At 36.8% G+C, this 20,545-nt stretch overlaps 1 protein-coding gene across 4 annotated transcripts; it reads right to left on the bottom strand.

Moving 5' to 3' along the window:
- Window positions 1–1,177: 1,177 nt before the first annotated feature.
- Window positions 1,178–20,240, bottom strand: LOC139982842 (uncharacterized). 4 transcript variants are annotated; one of them, XM_071995954.1, is made up of 9 exons: window positions 17,261–20,240; window positions 15,818–15,873; window positions 15,012–15,232; window positions 12,651–12,856; window positions 9,533–9,606; window positions 5,965–6,062; window positions 3,581–3,628; window positions 2,640–2,665; window positions 1,178–1,959 (listed from the first exon to the last, which is right to left on the bottom strand). In XM_071995954.1, the coding sequence occupies exons 4-9, from the start codon at window positions 12,746–12,748 to the stop codon at window positions 1,923–1,925; spliced, it is 381 nt and encodes a 126-aa protein (XP_071852055.1). In that variant the 5' UTR covers window positions 12,749–12,856; window positions 15,012–15,232; window positions 15,818–15,873; window positions 17,261–20,240; the 3' UTR covers window positions 1,178–1,922. The 4 variants fall into 4 exon arrangements, with proteins under 4 accessions (XP_071852055.1, XP_071852054.1, XP_071852056.1 ...); XM_071995953.1 differs by having other exon boundaries at window positions 15,108–15,232; window positions 17,261–20,238; XM_071995955.1 differs by lacking the exon at window positions 15,012–15,232.
- Between the last annotated feature and the right edge of the window lie 305 nt (window positions 20,241–20,545).

Below are 20,545 nucleotides of genomic sequence, written 5' to 3' on the forward strand. Positions count from 1 at the left end.
CTTTTACATGAAGGAAATTATGTCCACTTAAACAATCAGAATATTTGACTACTTTGCTATAAGAAAGTTATCATTCAATACGTAGCTCTAGCAAGTTATTATCGAGTTCACTGCAACATTCGATACAGTTAACTCCTTGTAATAGTTATTAATAACTTACAACATATTACAAAATATTGAGATTAGGAAAATGTTGAAAAAACAAAGCTATGTACAGCGTCATGACTTCTTATGCCATTTTTATGAATAAAATGAGTGTATTATAAATTATAACAACAGCACTGATATTTTCAAATATGTAATTCCTTTGAAAGGTCATTTTCACCGCCGACGTTGAATTACAACATGTTTATATTGTTAAAAGTTTCACAACTGACATTCGATATTATTCCCAAATATGAAGTTACACAATAAAATTGCTGATTGAAAAGCTATGTACAACACACAATTTCTTTAGATCTTGACATCATACTGTCGTTAACATTATCAAGTCATTTGAACATTTGAAGATGATGAAGTTCTAAAGTTACTAAAGGTTCCAAAAGTAAACGTTCCTTCTTTTCCTATATCTCTCTCTGTAAGTTTCAAACCTATCCCAAAATATCGAGAAATGCCACGATAGATGACGAAATTGCAATGCTAAAGGAAAGATGGTACGACATATTCTCCTTAAAGCTGTACAGAGAATGGCAATCATTTTGACCTCCTACCATATTAAGGAAAGAGAGTAATTTAAACTGTACATACGACTGATACTAAATGGTGTATAAAGCACCTGAATTGTTATTACTTGAATAGTTATATCTAAATGCCTCTCCTAAAGGATGAATAAGTTGCAGTAAAGTTTATTTATTGACAGTTACCATAGAAACGTATCGTACTGTAAGCAGAATCACAACATTCTATTCAAATAATTGCCTATGCGCACACATTTGCCATGTAATTTACAATCACCATTTTTCTTTTGTCTTTTTACATGTTTTTCATTTTTATTTGGGGTATAGGAGGTAACACTTTACTAGTAAAATAGTAACAAATAATCTTTGTCGTCGAACAAAATGCAGCAATGTTTTAGTTTCCTTGCAGTTAGGAGCTTATTTATACTGAACATTACCTTTCTATTCACTATACATACCGCTATTGAAAACATTAAAATAGTATTCCTCTAATACAAATATGTTGATTTTGAGTCAAGTTGGGTCTTGACATTCATTTTTATACTCTATTGATACCTTAAGATAGATAACAACTCACATAAACCGAAATAAATATACATTTTGGGAAAATATGTAAACGAAGATGATTTCAAAGTACTGATAACATTCACCACATAAACAATAATAATTAAAATTCAACAGTTATTAAATTGTAATTAATTGTTTACAGTTTATGTATCTTATATTAACTATACATATATTTACAGGTAAAGTTATTTGAGGACCTATCTGCAATATTTACCAAACGAATGTTCCTTCTTTTATCTTTTCAATCAGCTCACTATGGAAATTGGAAGCATTAAGGCCAAACCTATATCAAAATACCATTAGTGACTTTTACCCCCATGGAGCATCGTTAAGCAACTTTCTATTACAATATTCTTAATGTTTCCGTCTTTCATTGTTTTACTGTAACTCAAATTTGTCTACAGAATATATCTGACGTCATGTTCACGAGCAAACAGTTCTTATTATTTTCAGCTACTTTGAGACTCGTAAAACTAACCATTACGAGGGTCAAAATACAACCTTGCTAAGACTGTGCCCCTAACTTTCTGTTCTATAGCTGATTTGAAGATGCTAAGAATGGCCAGACTCGAAGGAAAGACAACCCTCTGTGAGATTCATGTTGTCCAGGAAAAATTTGCCGTTTAACTCGACAATCAACGCCGAACATAGACACTGTCGCCTTATCGGCTTATGATCTTACAAGCCATTGTTGGCCAGTTGCCAGTCTTGGTTGCTGTTGATTAAATAAAGCCAGAGAGACGTTACCATATGTGTCAAATGATGACATTTTTATGCAGAAGAGGGGGGGGGGCTTTGATGATTGTCCAATGTACTTTGTATGCTATTCCTGATTTTGATTTGATCTGATTTACTTCACACCAAACATACAAAATACAACAAAACTCATATGATGTAGAAAGGTTTGTCCAGCAGACATATTTCCACTGTGGACCCCCAGTGTACATCTGCAGCCATGATTCCCCAGATGTTGTATTTTTATATCCCCATGATTTTCATGGTGATTTTCACCAGAAGGTATTTTAAATAATTTCGAAGTTGATGAATTATGAGTGTTTGGTGGAGTAACAAACAAGGATTCTCTGAAATTTACTTTTATTAATGAATTGTATCAAACTTTATTTGATAACAATTTGAATCGCTTTCATCATTATACATTGCAGTTCTCGGATTCATTATTTTACATGATAGTCTAATCACAATTAAATCTGGACACAAAATGAATGGATTCATTAAGAGTCTGAAACTTTCGCAAGCTGGAATCCTTCCAAAATATGGATCGCAGATTTTGTTGAACAAAACAACACTAGACTTCATTTCAATATAACGTTATTAATACTGTAGGGACTGAGGGTTTTGTCTTGATTGTTGTCTTGAGTGTTGATAAAGGCCTACCTGTTGCGATTCCGGAAGGCTTCGACCTAAGTAAAACGAAAGAATAAAATAGATAAAATATAAATATCGGGAAAATAATGATTGTGATATTATTATTCGTTAATATGTGAGCTTAGCTGTATAGCATAACAGACCACAAAGTGTAGATGTTTGTAGGTTATATAACACTAGCCCAAAGGGCACTATGGTTCCTTGCAATTTTCAAGGGAGCAGAACTGTCTTAAACATTTTTATTTGGATGTACACACAATATTATTCTCAAAAATATCACAATTTAACCGTTAATCCTTTTGAGAACCTGTTGAGAACCAAGTGTCTGATTTAAGCGTGATATGCACTCTGTCTTGAACGTTAATAGCTGAAACGGTATCAAAATCAATTTTTGGCCACTCATATTTTCAGAATCAGGTGTCCGATTGAAGCGGGAGATGGTTTCTCTATAGAGCATACCAATCTCTATTATATAATTGGAATATTGACCCTTTTTCTTTGCCCCATATCTCTGAAAATAAGTATATTTTTAATATTTGACCTTTAACCTTTGACCTCCTTGTCAGATGTAGTTTGACAGTGTCATTGAAAAAAAAAACAAGTCTGTATGACCATCCTAACAGTACTTTAATACTAAAAAACAAATTTTCTTTAATAGCACATGTAGTCACAACCCGGTACAACAACGCCAGAATATTCAAATAAATATGTAGAAATAAAATGTTTAGCTGTTTAGTGACAATGATGCAGAAATAAGGCGTTTCATAGGCCTATGTCATTTGTTACACATATTTCTAAACCCTGACCAATCATACCAAAAATGATCGATTACCAGTGAGAACTTGCTGAGCCTCATTCATCTCTACACCAACCCCACACACAAGCCCCCTTCCCCTCCCCCTAACACATACACACACATTTTCAAATCTGACGAATATTCCGTGTTTTACCTCATTTGCATAATCAGCATCCGTCAGTTCTTCCCAACATTTCAACTTCTGTAAATTAAAGCATATACAAGTTGTTAAAGAAAATGACATTTAATCAGGTGCGATGCCAAATCATTATAAATGCAGAAGGCGGGGATTGCAATGTTTTCCCAACTATAGATGTACATACTGGCAGGATGTGTTGATAAACAAAGCGCGAGTCCAACAGATTGGGGCCCAGTGGGCAGGTGTCCGCTGAAGCCTAAAGGTCCCATAGTTGGGATCCATGCTCAAAAATTATCTCTGTGCTAAAATTTGGGCTAAACTCCGACCTGTACTATAAATTGCATACTAGTTTTAAATGAAATAAGGAGTTGTCTACATGTACATTCCAATCCCCTCCCCTCTCTGCACCACGCCCCTTTCTTTCGTCTTTATCATTCTCTCTCCCTCTCTTCAGTGGCGTACTTAGTATAGTTGGGGCCTTGTGCAGGGGATGCTGACGTAGGGGTACAAGTGGATAAATTGTTGTGATGTTAGGTGGCTTGGATGCAAAATGGTGCTTTGGCAAAGCGTTGAACTGCTGATATATGTTTAGGATTTCTCATTCTTCAGTTTATGTTCCTTAGTTTTTGTTGTTTAAAATATTAATTTTGGTAAGACTGGCATAAACAACAACAACGACTAAAAAAAACCCACCTCCTTTCGTTTAAAGATAGCCACTATTAGCATCCCACATTAATATTTTGTTTTTTTCAGATTTTTTTTATATTATTATTTTTTTTAAGGAGGAGGGGCTTCGGCATGGCAACCCCCTTACTAATACACGGGCGGGCCACCCCGCTTAGTATGTACTGCATCTCTTTTCTCTCTCCTTTCTCTGTTCTTTCTTCTCTTCTTTTCTTCTCTTATTCCCTCTTTTTTTCTATTTCCTTCATTGGTACATCATTTTGCCGAATACATTGGTGAATGGGGGAGAAGGGGGGGTAGTGCACACCGACACACCCCCTTCTAGCTACATGTCACACTAGTACACCCCCTACAGCCATGTGTTCAATGGATATTTCCAGTGGCGTAGGAAGGTACTTTTGAGTGGGGGGCTGAAGACTGATGGCCGGCCTGGGGGAGGGGTCTAAGGGGAGGGGGTGTGGAATTTTTTGCATTTCCAGGTGGCCTCAGATGCAATTTGGTGCAATATAGCACACTTCAACACCCACTCCATTTTGTAAACTTAATTTTGTATTTTCACCTGGCCTAAGATGCAATTTGGTGCTCCAAATGAGATTTTTTTCTCATTTGGAAATGAAAAAGGGGTTTTCTGACTTGCGAACCGGGGGGGCGGAATGATACTTCCGCCCCTCCACATTTTTCACTGGGGGGCTGGCGCCCCCCCAGCCCCCCCGGTTCCTACGCCCTTGGATATTTCTGTTATTTGGTTTTTTACTGAAGCCTTGCTTCACCTCACTATACACATTTATCAACAAAGGTCGATAGGGCCTATATGTAACATGAACATTTTAATATAGGGAGTTTTAATATGACGGAAAAAATCATAATGTAGCAGATACTTTAGTTGGTTGTTAGAACCTTCGTTCTATCATTTCTTTGGCATGAAAGTGTTCTAGTTGTCTTTTTTTTTAATGACGTCATGGTTATAGCTAGCTCTTCTGTACTTTACGCTGGCAGTGATTGCAATCATTTAATATTTAATTATCATTTAATAATAACTTTGGTTTGATATTTATAAGTAGAAGTCCGAAAGGAAAAAAGTCTTGACAAATAGGAATTTACAATGGTTAACACTAATATGCTTTGACTTTCTTGAATTTGATCTTAATGATTTACTACAGGAAATGCCTAGAAATATTAATGAGATTCTGGTAAGACCATGCATGGATTTAAATTATAAAAAAAATAAAGCTGTATAACATACAGTACTTAGATTCTTAAAACTGTCTTCATTGTCCACTTCTATCCCGAATGCCAGGAACAGGGAATTTGAGTAATTTAAAGTGAAATTTAAACTCGGAATATCACATTTATGAACTTCTGCCTGATGTGTGAGCAAAGAAGATGGTGGGGGAAGGAGGCGGTATGAATATGAAGGAAATCTCTACTAGTTGGAGCAGCAGATGTATGATTCCGGAAATTAACGCCGGAAAGTAAACTTCTAAAACCAATAACATCACACTCACGAAGAGTAACAGGAATGTGTATCTGCACTCCGTCTGCAAATTGTTTACGCTTAGTGTTAAAGGCAAACTGATAGCAACAACTCTAATACATACTAAAGGATGAATTTATGCAGAAACTCATTCATTTTTAACTGTCTGCGACAAATCAAACTAATGTTTGTACCTAAAGTAAACATTTAAACGTATTGATAACTCACACGCATTACTTACAGGAAAGACGGATTCAGGTTCTTTGTACAGAAGCCAGCGACCAGACTGAAGATCCAGAATATAACGGCGTTCCTTTGGTCCGTAAGGTGCCCATAAAACTGTAAAATGGATAGAACAGAAGACTATAGTGAATATTGTAACTTGACCTTGCATGGATACAGGGTAATTGAGAAATTGGGAATTCGTAGTTTCCTTTGGGACCATGAACCCCCATCCCCACCCCAACAACCCTAACCCCGTCACGTTCTAGTGTTCGACTATATATATGATAATCGGTTCTTACCGATTACCGATTAGTTCCTGTGACAATCGGGCCGATGCATATTACCGATTACCAATTATTTCATCATTTTCGTGGAACTGGTCTAAAGTATGATTTAGTGCTATACATGATCATCAACTTCAAGGCCAATACAATCAAATATGTAAATGAACGACTTAACGTTTCACAGTAAAGATTAAGGTGCAAATAAAGAACACTGTAATACAAGCAAACGGCGCTGTACATTTATAACAAGGAGTCGCAATATTTCAATCCCGCCACACCACAGTAATTGACAGTGCTGTACACGGACTACAGGAGGAGGAAAATAGTAGCCATTGGCTACGAAATGTCAGGGACAGCTTTGATATCTGGTGTAATAACCATTATCCGTGTTGCAACTCCAACGAAAATAAAGTGAAAAGTATATCGCACGGAAATAACATGTTTGTTATTTCGTAGTCTGATATCAAAATATATAATCTGATATGAAAAATAATGTATAAAAGTAAGTTACTTTAACGCATTCTCTTACACATGCTCTTTAGTGGATAAGCACATTGCAGTTTTATTTTATCATGAAAAATAAAACAATCCAGAACGTTTGCTTCAAGTTTTCAATTATTAACATCCTCGAGGGAAACCTTCCGATCGAACGTTGTTTCAAACGATCATACACAGTAAGTCAATAGCGCTTGTACGTTTACTTAACTACATGCGGGAGAAATCACACACTAAAGTCCCATTGACTTTGTCGCGGTTGTCCCTAGAAATTAAACTTGCTTTTGTCAGTTGCGGTAAAGGAGTTCAGTTACTGCAAAGGGGTTACTTTAGCACGTATGGTACATGCGGTCAGAGAAAAAAAGTTGCTTCGGGTTTTTCGCAACAATATGCGTAAGAATGTTTGCCGAATCACAAAATACTGTACTGCAGTAGAACTACTGAGGACTGTCCCCAGAAAGTTTTTAGGGGTATTTGGCGCCTTGATTGCATCATTTTATCGCATTTGTAAAATCTTGGTCGCATTTTCAAACTGAACAGTTATGAAGTTCAACCTTTCTCTAGCCAGACTAGCCTAATGTACGTAGAACTCACAATGAACGAATCAAAATGTTATCGTTTTCACTTCCCAGTTTTCACCTACGGTGAAACGGCCACAGTGGTTCCAAAGTATTTTGCTTTCGTTTTACATTTAGTCAAGACAATAAATCATACTTGTCAATCGTTAAACATGGATGATAGAAGGCTCTGTAAGATGCAGTTAGCGAAGTGAAAAAAAAATCGTCGCCCCCTAAGCTTATTTCGGGTATACTGTATGATGTTAACTGCCAAAACTGGATACTATATTGAAGAGCATTAGTACAATCTCGCGTGAGGGACTTGCGATACCGTTTCCTTCTGGCTTTCAATACCGTTGCATCAAATGATCTACATTCTTCTCCCGTTTTGCTTGTGCTGAATCAAAAGCGCAGAAAAATGCAATACTTTATGTGGAACGTTATAGGTTCCGCATAATAATTGGTAGCGCTATGGATTTTGCCGATGCTGATTATTTACCGATCGTCTGATGATCGATCGGATGCGGATTATCTAACCGATTATCGGTCGAACACTATCACGTACATATGCAAAGAGGATATTTGACATTAATCCTCACATATATGTCATTACTCTAAAGATGGAGTGTATATATGCTACCTTCTTGTCCTTCCGAACTTGACACATGTCATATGAAATACATTGATTGAAACAATTATCAATATTAGGTTAATAATTAATAGATATTTTATTAAATATTGTGTCATAATCAGGGACATATTGCCAATACAGTCTAAAGAGTATTTCAGTGTTTTAAATTTGAAATTAAAAATGGCAAACATTGGCCATTATAACTGTCACAGTCTGTTATTTGTAAATTCCCCGTTATAATTGATTTACGTGGAAATATAACCTGAGAAAATTTACAAAACATATGATAAAAACAACTGCAATCCAAATTATGGTACAAGTTTAAATAGTCTTGCTCATCGAAAACAAAATTTACAAACATAATTCCGTACCCTAGGAACCAACCGGCTGCTTTACTTGAATAAACATATTCCCATTTGGACCATTTGTCTTATCGAAAAAGACGTGACCGGACAAATACCCCCAAAACAAATACCCCCGGACGATTACGCCCCAGTATATAATCCCCCGGGCGATTAACCACCGGACAATTACCCCCAGGACAATTACCCCCAGACAATTACCACCCGGACAGATACCCCCGAGGACAAAAAAACCCGGACATCTACCCACCCGGACAACGACCTCCTCGGACGAATACCCCCAGACAATTACCCCCGGATAAATACCCCGGACAACATCCCCCTGGACATATGCCGTTAACTATGGGGGACGGATGCAGCGACGGATACGCAGGTCTTTTTCTAGTGTATTTACCCGCGGGCCTCAACATAAACCCTGGTCCCTCGGGCAAGAGCATATTTACAATTGGGTCAGAGTGCCGGTCAAACTGTCACCACTAGGGTCGTCGTGTGCTTCTGGACCTTTTAACCTAAACAAATTAAAAACATTCGAGTTTTTTATATAAGCCCCCAAAACTCCTGGATAGGGTTTGGCAATGGACCGAGGCCCGGGTTAAGATAGGTGGGGACGGCGGTTGGAGAAGCACGAGGGGGGGGGGGGGTGAGCGGGTAGGCATTGTTCACTTATTGAAATTAAAATATTAATTTACTATTAGTTATAGTCAAACTATTCTGTACTATTAATCTCCGAACATTTCCTGCTTATTGCGACTTACCATGGTCAAGTTTTCTTTTAAGTAAGTTTACTTGATGATTTGTTATGTTTTGTTAGTTTTTGTATAGTGCTTTATATGGCACAGTCACCTCAAAGCGCTTTGAGTCCCTGGCCATCAAGCTGACTGCCGAGAATACAGCGCACACGTCTAAGTTACCTCACAGGTGCCCATTTATACACCTGGATGGAGAGGGGCAGTCGTTATAAAAGTGCCTTGCCCATGGACACAACATTATGGCGAGAGCTGGAATCTAACCCACAATCCTGAGATCTTATATAAACCCAATGCATTAGCCACTCGGCCACAACCCTCCCCTTGTTTTGCTTATTCTAATCTATTTTTTTGATATTCTGGAAGTGCACGGTATGAGTCCGGGGGTATATGTCCCAGGATATTTGTTCTTAAAGTTTCACCAGCCCCCACCCCACCCTCCCCCCAACTCCATTCCAATTGTCCCTGGTAAAAACCACTAGAATATCAATGAGAGATTTTTACTGTACCGTCGACATTCCTTGCTTTCAGGTTTCTCAGAGAGGAAGATGCAATAGTCGGTGGCAGCAGACAAAAATAAAATCTGAAGAGGAAGAAAGAGATTCATTGTAATAACTATTGTGACGTCATATAAAATTCAAGCACTGTCCATCCAGTGTAACTACTGGAGTTCTGTTTTTAATTATCGACTACCAGGTGCCGCTTATACAAGTAAACGGTGGAAGGATAAAGGTTAGCAATATATTACAATCTAAAATATTCTAAACTGAAGGTATGATACCCGTTATTAAAAGGCGATAATTTACCTTTCACATTAATTATATTTCGGTCAGAATAACGCACTTGTATACCTGACCATAATGGCGGTGTCTTTGACTGCTAGTACGGACAAGGGCCGTCAACGTTATGCAATGCCTTATATTCTGAACGTTAACATTTAACGACTGGAAATGATGCGCACGTAATCTACATTTACCAGAACTTCACAACACTGCGATACCCATATCAATGGAAGCAACAACCATTTTTGGCTCTGCCAACGCGGGGGGGGGGGGTGGGTGGAGGGGGATGGGTGGGGGCGGAAAATATATTATGTCATCCGTCAAGGTGAAGGGTCCTAGGGGCGCCGTGGCTATTCCCTTTGAGAACTTTTGGTTAGATGGATGGTGTTTGCATGAAGGTTTATGATCTGTAACTTATAAAAAATGCCGTTTTTTTTTTCTTTACTGTTTAGGTTTAACCGCACACACACGATATAAATGTATATACTTACACTAGAGTGCTTTGTAATATTCCTGGCATTATGTTATTCTGGGGACTAGCCCCCCCCCCCCCCAAGCACACACACACACACACTCCTTGCCCTGTTCTCCAGTTATAAATTTGCCAATTCCCACTTGCATCAACTTTCAATATTTTTACGGGGAAATACAAAAGTTGACGTAAACACCACTCACCCCACAGCATAATTAATTTGTATTATCCTCAAGCTCATAACATTTCAATCGCCTCACCACTAACTATGAAAAAAATATAAGTTGTTTCACTCCTTCTCTTATCACCAACTTTTCCGTTACTGTGAAGAATCTTCTTTGAAGCATCCAATACAATATAACTTGTACATTGCTATGTCTTACTGGTATAAGGAAAGGTCTATTAAAGTTGCCTTGCAATGAGAATCCAAAACGGAAAACAGGGATCTAAATGTAACAGTTGGTTCTGCGAACATATACACAATATGCTGTATAAACCTGCCGTTGAAAATAAGTTACCGATGAAAGTGGTCGATCCTTCACTTTATCTGAAACTATTACTTCATAGCTATAGTTTCTATTACGGCTAAACTGTCACACCTCACTTATATACCGCCCCCCCCCCGGTTTATTACACATAAAAATAACATATATATCCTAACAAAATTGGTCTCTGCATTCTTTGTTTTTTGGGGGATGGGGGGATTTTGTTTTGTCTACTTTCTTCAAGTACAATGCTCGCCCTTACTTTAAACACCAAAACTGTTTAATATAATTTTCGGTTGATCGTCTTATTATAAATTTTACCTTCGAAACTGCAAATGTTTATTTTCGCATTATTTACGTTGTACATTTCACTTCCTATTAAATAACAACTTATTGCTTCTCAAAAAGAAAGTAAAAAACATTGAAAAAAATCTACTTGCCAGGCCGACCAACAATTTAAAACCAGACAGTGTCTATGCGTAGTATAGCAACCTCCAGGTACTTGTTTGTTTGTAGATGCCAGGTGTTATTTATAGGACACACGCGTATCTTTTATTGAATAAAATTTCCTTTCATTGGGACGCGCGCGTCTCTTTACTGGATGCAGCTTCTTTTGATTGCATTGTTTAAGTATTTGATTGACAGGTGTTGAACCAACGAAAATGTTAAACTATTGAAAATGTCTGTAGAGGGAATATTGATGTACATCTTTAGCAAGAAAATGATGAACGAAGTTCAATAGACTTTCATCATTGAAAAATGTGTGAGAACTGTCTAGCTGTGTAGAAAAGCGTAGAACCAGTTAACTGTACATATGACGAATGTGTACACACTGTAGTGTATATACCATTTACGTTATCTGTTGAGAGGGGTTCAAGAGGAGGATTTGACTGGTGATTTAGTACTCCTGGAAGAGCAGGAGGGTCAATGGCATTGGCATTGGTGGTGTTGCGGAAATGTTCAAGTGTTTGCGGCGCTGGACTGGATATTAGATAGGGGTGCGGCAGGGGGTGTGAGAGAGGGTATATATAATTACGTAGTCTATACATTTGTTCATGGCATGATTTGCAGGTAGTAGGAACAACAGTGCTTAGGTGGGCTTGATGGTGGGGCCTATATATAGTTGCCATAGCATTGGATGGGAAATTCACATGGGAATATTTTTAATGATAAGGGAATGGTATTTGAAAGGACTAGGGGCAGTGGCGTAGGAAGGTACTTTTGAGGGGGGGGGGGGGGCTGAAAACTGATGGCAGGCCTGGGGGAGGGGTCTAAGGGGAGGGGGTGTGGATTTTTTTTTGCATTCCAGGTGGCCTCAGATGCAATTTGGTGCAATATAGCACACTTCAACACCCACTCCATTTTGTAAATAATTTTGCATTTTCACCTGGCCTTAGATGCAATTTGGTGCTCCAACTGAGATTTTTGTCTGATTTGGAAATGAAAAAGGGGTTTTCTGACTTGCTGAGCGGGGGGGGGGGGGGCGGAATGATACTTCCGCCCCCATATTTTTCACTTGGGGCTGGCGCCCCCTCCAGCCCCCCCCAGCCCCCCCCCCCCCCCCCCTCAGCCCCCCAGCCCCCCGGTTCCTACGCCCTTGACTAGGGGTGTGGAAGGGGAACCTGGTAGAGGTTATGTTATACCTCCGTTTTTGATACATTCGTTCAAGACCTGTTTGGTTTGATTGTTACTTTATTTCTCTATTCAAGATCTTCTTCATTTATTTTTTTTTCTTCTACAATTATCTAAACACCTATCAATAAACCTTCAGTAATTATTAAATCTTAACTATAGTAATAATTCCTATCTTGTTAACACCATTAATATTAATTAGTTATTATTTGTATTAATTACTGATATTACTTACATATTTATTAATTCTACTTACCTCAGTGCCTTGAATCTTTGAGAGTGTTGTAGATAGTTTAATATTCCATTAACTTCATATTTATTCATTTCTCTCCCTTCCTCTGTGCGTATGTCCATAATCTCTAGTGATGTTAGAATTGATAGAGAGAGACCAGAGTAGAGAGTAATAACATCTTCATCAACCTTGTTAAAGGACTCGACTAGACTCACACGGTGTATAGGAATCTGAAGGAAAGTAAAGAATAAATATAATATTAATAATCATATCATAATATCATAAATATCTGTGACTACTGTAGCTACAATAATGTTTATGAGTTGACTATTTGTTTTATAACTAATGAAGAACTAATGGTTCTGGAGTTGGAGGGGGTTATAATTGGGCCAGTTTAATATTCAAATTAATGTCAAGGTGGAGGGTTGGGGGGGGGGGGGTTTACGGTTCAGTTGTAACTAATTCTAGTGTAGGATAAGAATGAAACTGTAATAGTATAATAAATAGAGGATTAACCCTGACTAGAAATGGGAACCTGAAGGAAAATATATATACTTAATAGAATAAATATAATAATAAACAATAAATAAAGACGTGTTTTGTTGTAATGAGCGTAAGGTGAGGTCATTTGTTTAGAAAATTAGTGGATTGGGGTATTAGTGAAGAGTACATTAGCTAATATCATTATGGGGTGAAACAGGGGTGTTGTATTTTGAATATGGATTGCAATATGTCTTTCCGTGTTTAGGGGATTAGTGTGTAGCTAATCTACTAGGCATATACAGAGTTAAATACATTTTGTGGGGGGGGGGGTTGGGGGCGGGGGTCGGTGTAAAAGTTTAGTGTTTTTGAGGGTTAGTGGGAACCAGAGTAACATACATTCATATTTATAGATTTTTTAATATTATTTTTTATTTTGCGTATTTTTTATTTCGTTTTGTATAACATTACTAGGTCATGAAAACATAATATGTTGATGTTGTTTAAGAACAGGAGGCTATGTGGTTTCCTTGTTGTGTAGGCTATGTGATATAACTTATTGTATTGAACCTTGGGGAGTATGGAAGGGTCAGGTGAGGGCCTAATAAATATTCAAGTAAACAGTTTTAAGCATTTTTGGTTTAAGGTTATTAATTTAAATTAATCACTCTGATACTAAATATTCTACAGGTAGTTGGTTGTTATGTTCGAGGATTTTTCTTTACGTTTACTTTATTAAGTTAATTTCACTTATAATAATTATTCAGCAAATTTGGATTATATTAATATTTCACAATTGTTTCACTGACATTGTTACATTTTGCACTTATTTATTGATTAATATATATATATATATATATATATTTTTTTTTGGGGGGGGGGGGTGGTCGGGAGAGTTTTAGACATTTTATTCCAAGTTGTAAAAGGACAAAATACCTTTAACTCCTTGATGCTACCTGTTATGTGTGTCTAACTTTGAAAAGGCTAAATTTTGTGCAAGTCTGTTGAAAAGTTGCTCATTTTGTATTAACTTTCATGTGTAAGGAGGGGGGAAGGGGGCGGGCAGTGAAATGAAAATGTTAAGAATTCACTGACTGATTAAAAGACAAACCCTGTATTATTTTAGACAGTATGCAACAAAAATATTGTGCAGGCGACTTATTGCTGTTTTGAATATAGTTAATATGAGAGGAGGGAGGTGGGGAGGGGAGGGGGTATGTCAGGTTAATTGGAGTTAACTGAAAATGCAAGTATGTAATTGAACTTACATCAGTGACATTGTATTTGAGATCTGCTCTGGATAATGAAGGTAACAATGCCTGTCTACATGTTTTATGGTGTATTGTGCTTGTTAGCATAGTGGCCCTGTGAGGGGGTGGGGGTCCAGAGGGATCAGTTGACTTGTGCTAGGTAATGTTAGGGTTAAGTGCTACAATTTGGCATTACATTACTTGAGTTCTGGTTCAAGACATGCTGCCAAACCACATTGCACCATCTTGAATAATTACTGGCGATTATTTTATTTTCTCGTTTTAGTTGAATTTAAATTATTTATTATCTTTTAATTTATTATTATCTGTTTAAAGCAATGTTTTTTATTCGAGCATACAGATCAATATTTTATATTTCAATTTCCTTTATGTGTAGGTCTCATACTAAGCCAATAAACTAACCGGACATCAGCCATTTAAAGTATCTGAAAACATCTTAGAAATGGAGGATGGTTCAGTAGCTAAGAGTAATGTTGTCATTTTCCTTAGCGTACAGTAATCCACTAGCCAGTTTTGTTTGTTTTACCTAGACATTTTTTGGTTAAAATCTCTTATTTTTTTGATCAGATCACACCTTATTTAGGATGGTCTGAAATTATCTAATTCTGATGCCAAAAATAATAAACCGGCTCACTATCAAGTCACTGAAATCACCGGGGAGCACAAAGCATTATTTTTTTTTCTTGATCTGCTAGTTCTACGTCACCGTATCACTTCAATGTATTCTTACGTCATGCCTACTGTAGATGCTTTCTTCAGGAGTTCAATGGTTGACTTCTGTGATTCCAGACTGTTTTCGTTAACGATGCCGACATCGTTTGAACACAGCTCTGTAATAGCCTGGATGTCTTCGGCCTATGCAATAAAATGACCAAAATTACATAATTTTTAACTTATCTCTTTCCACTCTAAATACCGACACTTTCTGGTTAAAGTCCTTCAAATTCTAATTCGGGTTTTTACTTGTCTGTGTGCACTCTACCCCCTCATCTCCTACAATGACTAGAGCCTTCCTTTGTTCACCTCTTCCTTAATCTTAGACTCGGTAAAGCTCTTATTTCATATTTTTTCCACTACTTGTTTGATCTAAAGTCATCACTTTTTAAAGCTGTCAAGGAGCATGAGGATATCCTAAGTCTTCTAATCCATCAAATAATACCTAATAACGTCACCCCAGACCCCCCCCCCACCATCTCTCTATTCATATTCCTACCTGACAATTTACCAGAATGGACAACAATTACTGATAAATTTATTTCATTCTAAAAATGTTTACAAGAGTTTAAGTCGCATACCACACACTGTGTCAGAGTTGCATCATCGCTTCAACGGGATATTCCACGGTACAATGATATTTACACTAGCAGCTAAACAGGCTATATGTATTACAAATTATGGGCCATGTTGATCCTTACATACTTTTACCATCCTATCACCAACCTGTTTCCATTTGCCAGACTGTAGATCAAGTTGACAGGTTGTATCAGGCCAAAGAACTTCAGATATAGAAAATAAAAACAACATTTATATATTACTAGTTGTGCTTACCTACAATAACAAAATAAAACTACAATGCTGAAATATTAAATAATTCTCGATTGTTATTTTGTTTTTGTTGATGGACTATTTCTCTATATGCAGCTCTCTTTCTGGTTCATTCATTTTCCAATTAGTAAAAAACAAGCAATATTAAAACGTACCGAAGGAACAGGTGTATTAACTACCTTTTAAATGTAGTAGAATACATTGCAATGTTGATAGAAAGGTGTTTCTTACGTCACTTTGGTATTATTAGTCATTATCAATGAATATTCATCACTAAGATTCGTTGCTTGAACAAACATGTCACAACCCCCCCCCCCCCCCCTCCGCTCATTTTGCCTAAAGCTTGGACTAATTCGCAGTAGAGTGTAAATTGAATTGAACATATAAAAAACACAGTAAAAAACGTTGAGACTAAGAAATATAGTAACAATTTAACTTCTCAGTCAAATTTTGTAACATGTCTTTGTTCGTCGTTTCAGCATATTGGTACTGCTTCCACCTACACACATATTACAGAGTCAGTTTTTACTGAACAATTCATAAAAGAAATGACAAAGGATTGGAACACGTAGAAACATCTCATGTACCCATACACAATGGGATAGGTCCTAACCTTACACGTTCTTTATGAATGAATGGTTTATTCACAACCACTATCTAGCAGACAACGCAAGAAGTGCACGGCTATGATGGAACCAATTTATGCAAATTTATATAATACATACAGTTACAATAATTCTCTCAGAAAAGTTACTCTCCCCTCCGCACCCCCTCCTTCCGCCCTTCAAAACTCTCAATAGTCATATTCAAAAAGCACCCACGCAAAAAGTGAGCGCCGTTTCACACCTTACATGCTTATTTAAAAAAAAATCCCATTGTGAGCTGTCGCAAATACCTAACCCTTCTTTGCATAGGGGGTTGGGCACACAATTAGGATTTGGGGCACTTATCTTGTTAGGGGGTTTATAAAGGTTAGGGACAACTTCTCTATTAGGAAGTTGATTTAGATCAATAGAGAACAAAATTTGGAATTGATAATTTTATAAAAATTGCAAATTATATGCAAATTTTAATATGCAAATTAGTTTTAATTGGAAAATACAATAAAATCACTAATGACTTCAAAATTGACTTCAAATTGTATGATAAAGGTTCTTCTGGGGTTGCTCTTTCAGATGATACCTTATTTTCTGAAATCTGTTGAGGATTGACAGAGTTATGACTGATTTCATTTAGTACAAATGATGTTTACTTTGTTTACTTTCGAAAATTACAGCCTAACGTTGGCATAACGTTAGGCCTAGCCTAGCCTTTTTGTAAACAACGCTATTGACTTACGATTTCTGGGTCCTCAAAAGGACCGAACCTTGATAAACTGGTTCGACCAGAAGGTCCTGGACCTCATCATGGTATCTGACCAATCGTCCCACATCTTTAGGGCCTATTGGGCCGTAAATTTGGGCCACGGCCTATTTGAAAGTGTACCCGTACCTAATTAGTCCATTGAGACTGTACACTAAACATTCAAAGACAATATTGCGCAAGAACGGCGGTTGCTATCGACTTTACAAAGGAATGCGAGGGCGCTATGCCATAACTATACAAATGTTGCAGTGGCCTAAATATCTAAAATAAGAAAAAAAAACCACGTACGTAGGTTGAAGCGTTCGGGAATGAGAATTTTATCAAAAATGAACGGATTTGGACGATTTTGGTGTCAAATTACAGGAAATTTCAAGTTCATTTGCATTTTTCTCAGAGCTCTCTATAGATATGTTCCTGAAATGCTCAGAATATGTTCAAAACATGTTAGGGTTTATACCAAATATAATGGGGGGGTTTGTTCAACTCTTATTTTCTGTCACGATTTTTATGAAGCGAACATCGATTTTTAGCCAAATTACGTCATTTTCAGATTGACCTTTGACCTTTGAGCCCCACCCACTAAAAAAAATCACAGTGACCCCCCTTTTCATTTGTTTTATACACAAACGTATGGTCTTAGCTACATTTCAATACCTAAATGAATGTTGTAGGATGTAAGATGGCTGAGTACTATTTTTTTTTATAAATTCAATGATTATTTGGGTCGATATCGACCCAAATTGCACATAGGGGGTGATATTTGTTTACTCTGTTACTTTTAGTCGTACATAGTGTGCCCAAAAATATTAATCTAGTGATATACATCACTTTAATCCACCCATCATATGTTTAACGACATTTCTTTACTTCATAACTTTAATCCACTTTCAGAAATTGTTTTAATAGTTGTATACTAGATCCTGTTAAGCCACAAACTGGATATTTGCAAATATGTATTTACTGTATATTGCCTTCTATAACTTCTCGGTATATTTACAACAAACGATTTGTAGTATATTATTAGAATATTATGTAATAAAAATATATCAGTTGAACATGTTCATCGAATGACTCTTAACTTCTTTAGTTATCATACTCTTCGAATAAAAATATATGTAGATAACCAGTAAAGTAACCGATATAGGTTAAAATCGTTGATATGATATTGGTTTATACTTCCTAACCCGTTATCATACTTATAAAATAGGTTACCAGATAAAATTCAGAACAGTACAGGATGAGGAAACATTGGTTCATGTTAAAACTCAAGGAGGAGTGTCACAAAATGTGGTAAATCATTTAAAAATTAAAAGCAAAACATTTTTTAATAAACAATTCATTATAGTCATCCGTACATTGGCCATATAAAAGAGAAAATGAATTGGCTTAATACGTTTCACTGTTGCCTGGTATTGTTCTCTCCGTTAACGTATAACTTTCAGACACATTGTAAAGTAATTGTTCTGAAACATAACTGGAACTTTGTTTGTTCAATAACTTTTATGAAAATAATCTTTAAAAGGAAAATAAATGATTAAAATTTTCCAACGTTTTTTTTTATCTGCTTTGTTTGCGTTTTTTGTTTGTTTTAACAATCATGAAGTTTAATAAGCTATTTTTATTATTATTATTATTATTATATTTTTAAATACCTAAATAGGATAAAGCAAAGTTAAAAATAATAATTATAATAAAAGCAATGAGTGCATTGTTCGCACCTCCCATGGGGCTGACAGAACCGAACCCTACATGAAGGACGCCCCCAACAAATCCACCTCATTCCACCTCCACCTCCAAAAGGGGTGCGAAAAGGGCATACTATACTACTTCATTCCCATGTGAAAACCAATGGTACAAATATGTGTTTTAATGAACATTGCTTATAAACTTTCGGAGGAAACAAATCCAACTGGAATTATTGTTTATTAGTACTTAGCAATAACACACACACACACGTCACTGTGACATGATATTAAAGTTGAAATCAACCCTGGGGTTTCTAGTGACCTCATAATAGAGACTTATATTCTGATACTCTCTGTGAAATAACAAGTCAACACTATATTTCCCCCGAATTTCCAGTGATTTTCTAATGAATTGTTCACATATACTGTGTTGGTGGCCATTACGTAAAAAGGGTGCCTCAAAATGACGTCAGCGAGCCACGTCATAAATTAACCAATTTCCCTACCTGCATATGACTTGTACACTAGATCTTGGAGATTGTTCAGAATTTGATGCAAAATGCCGGAGTGCCAAGCATTCGGTGGTGTTAACAGGAGCTGGAAGGAAGGAACAAGTAAGGGGAAAACATATTACGTTATTCCTGACGGGAAAAGGTTTCCAGAAAAAAAAGAACGTACAAAAGGCACAAAAACACCAGACTTGTCCCTCCGTCACAGAAGTGTAACTAGTGTTGACAATACTAGCATCAGAATGCTTATATCTTATGCTAAGTCACGTTGCCTCAGTTCTGCACTGTGTATTCAGTCTCGAATTCATGCACTGTGTATTCAGGCTCCAGTTGATAGTAGCCAAGTCCAACTGCATCCAATTAATTTTTTTTTTCTTCAAAATCCAGAGTCCGGAAAGTCTAGATACTGCTTTAGTTATCCATAATGGCGCGTAAGAAATGTTAGGCTCCGATGGTGTCAATGTGTTGAAATGCGATATGTGGCTCGCTTACGTCACGAAACAAGCCCAAACTGTCGCAATTAAAAAAAAATGATGAATGCCATGGGTGACAATTAAATCGATTTTAAGGTTTAAAGAAATGTTTTCAAGCATTTGTGTTGCTTCTGTCGAAAAGAGCGTACTGCAAAACGGTATTCTCTAAGCCGAAAAAGCTAGGGTTTATTTCTCCTTGAACCTAAAGAGAGAATTCCAACCACAAACTATGAATTCATTTTGGATGAATTGCGACTTATTGAAAGTATGTTAATATTACGTCATATTACTAATTTGCAATCTTCACTGTTTGATAATGAAAACAATATTACCTACCAATCAAGATTGCAACACAGGATTTACGTCTTTATGCAAAAGAGATGGCGCTAGTTAAGTAATAGTTTCCTAAATATATTAAATATTAAGATGGCAATTGTAAGCTTCCGTATGTACATTTTTTAAGAGAGTAGCGACTCAGCTACCAACGTATTCAGTGGACACGGGCTGCACAAATGCTTGTCGCAGCTGAGTGTTTTGACCCTCTGGACATAGGCAATGATTCACGCAAGCCACCTAGTACCGACCTCTGAA

This window comes from Apostichopus japonicus, chromosome 16, assembly GCF_037975245.1.
Source record: "Apostichopus japonicus isolate 1M-3 chromosome 16, ASM3797524v1, whole genome shotgun sequence".
Lineage (NCBI taxonomy): Eukaryota > Metazoa > Echinodermata > Holothuroidea > Aspidochirotida > Stichopodidae > Apostichopus > Apostichopus japonicus.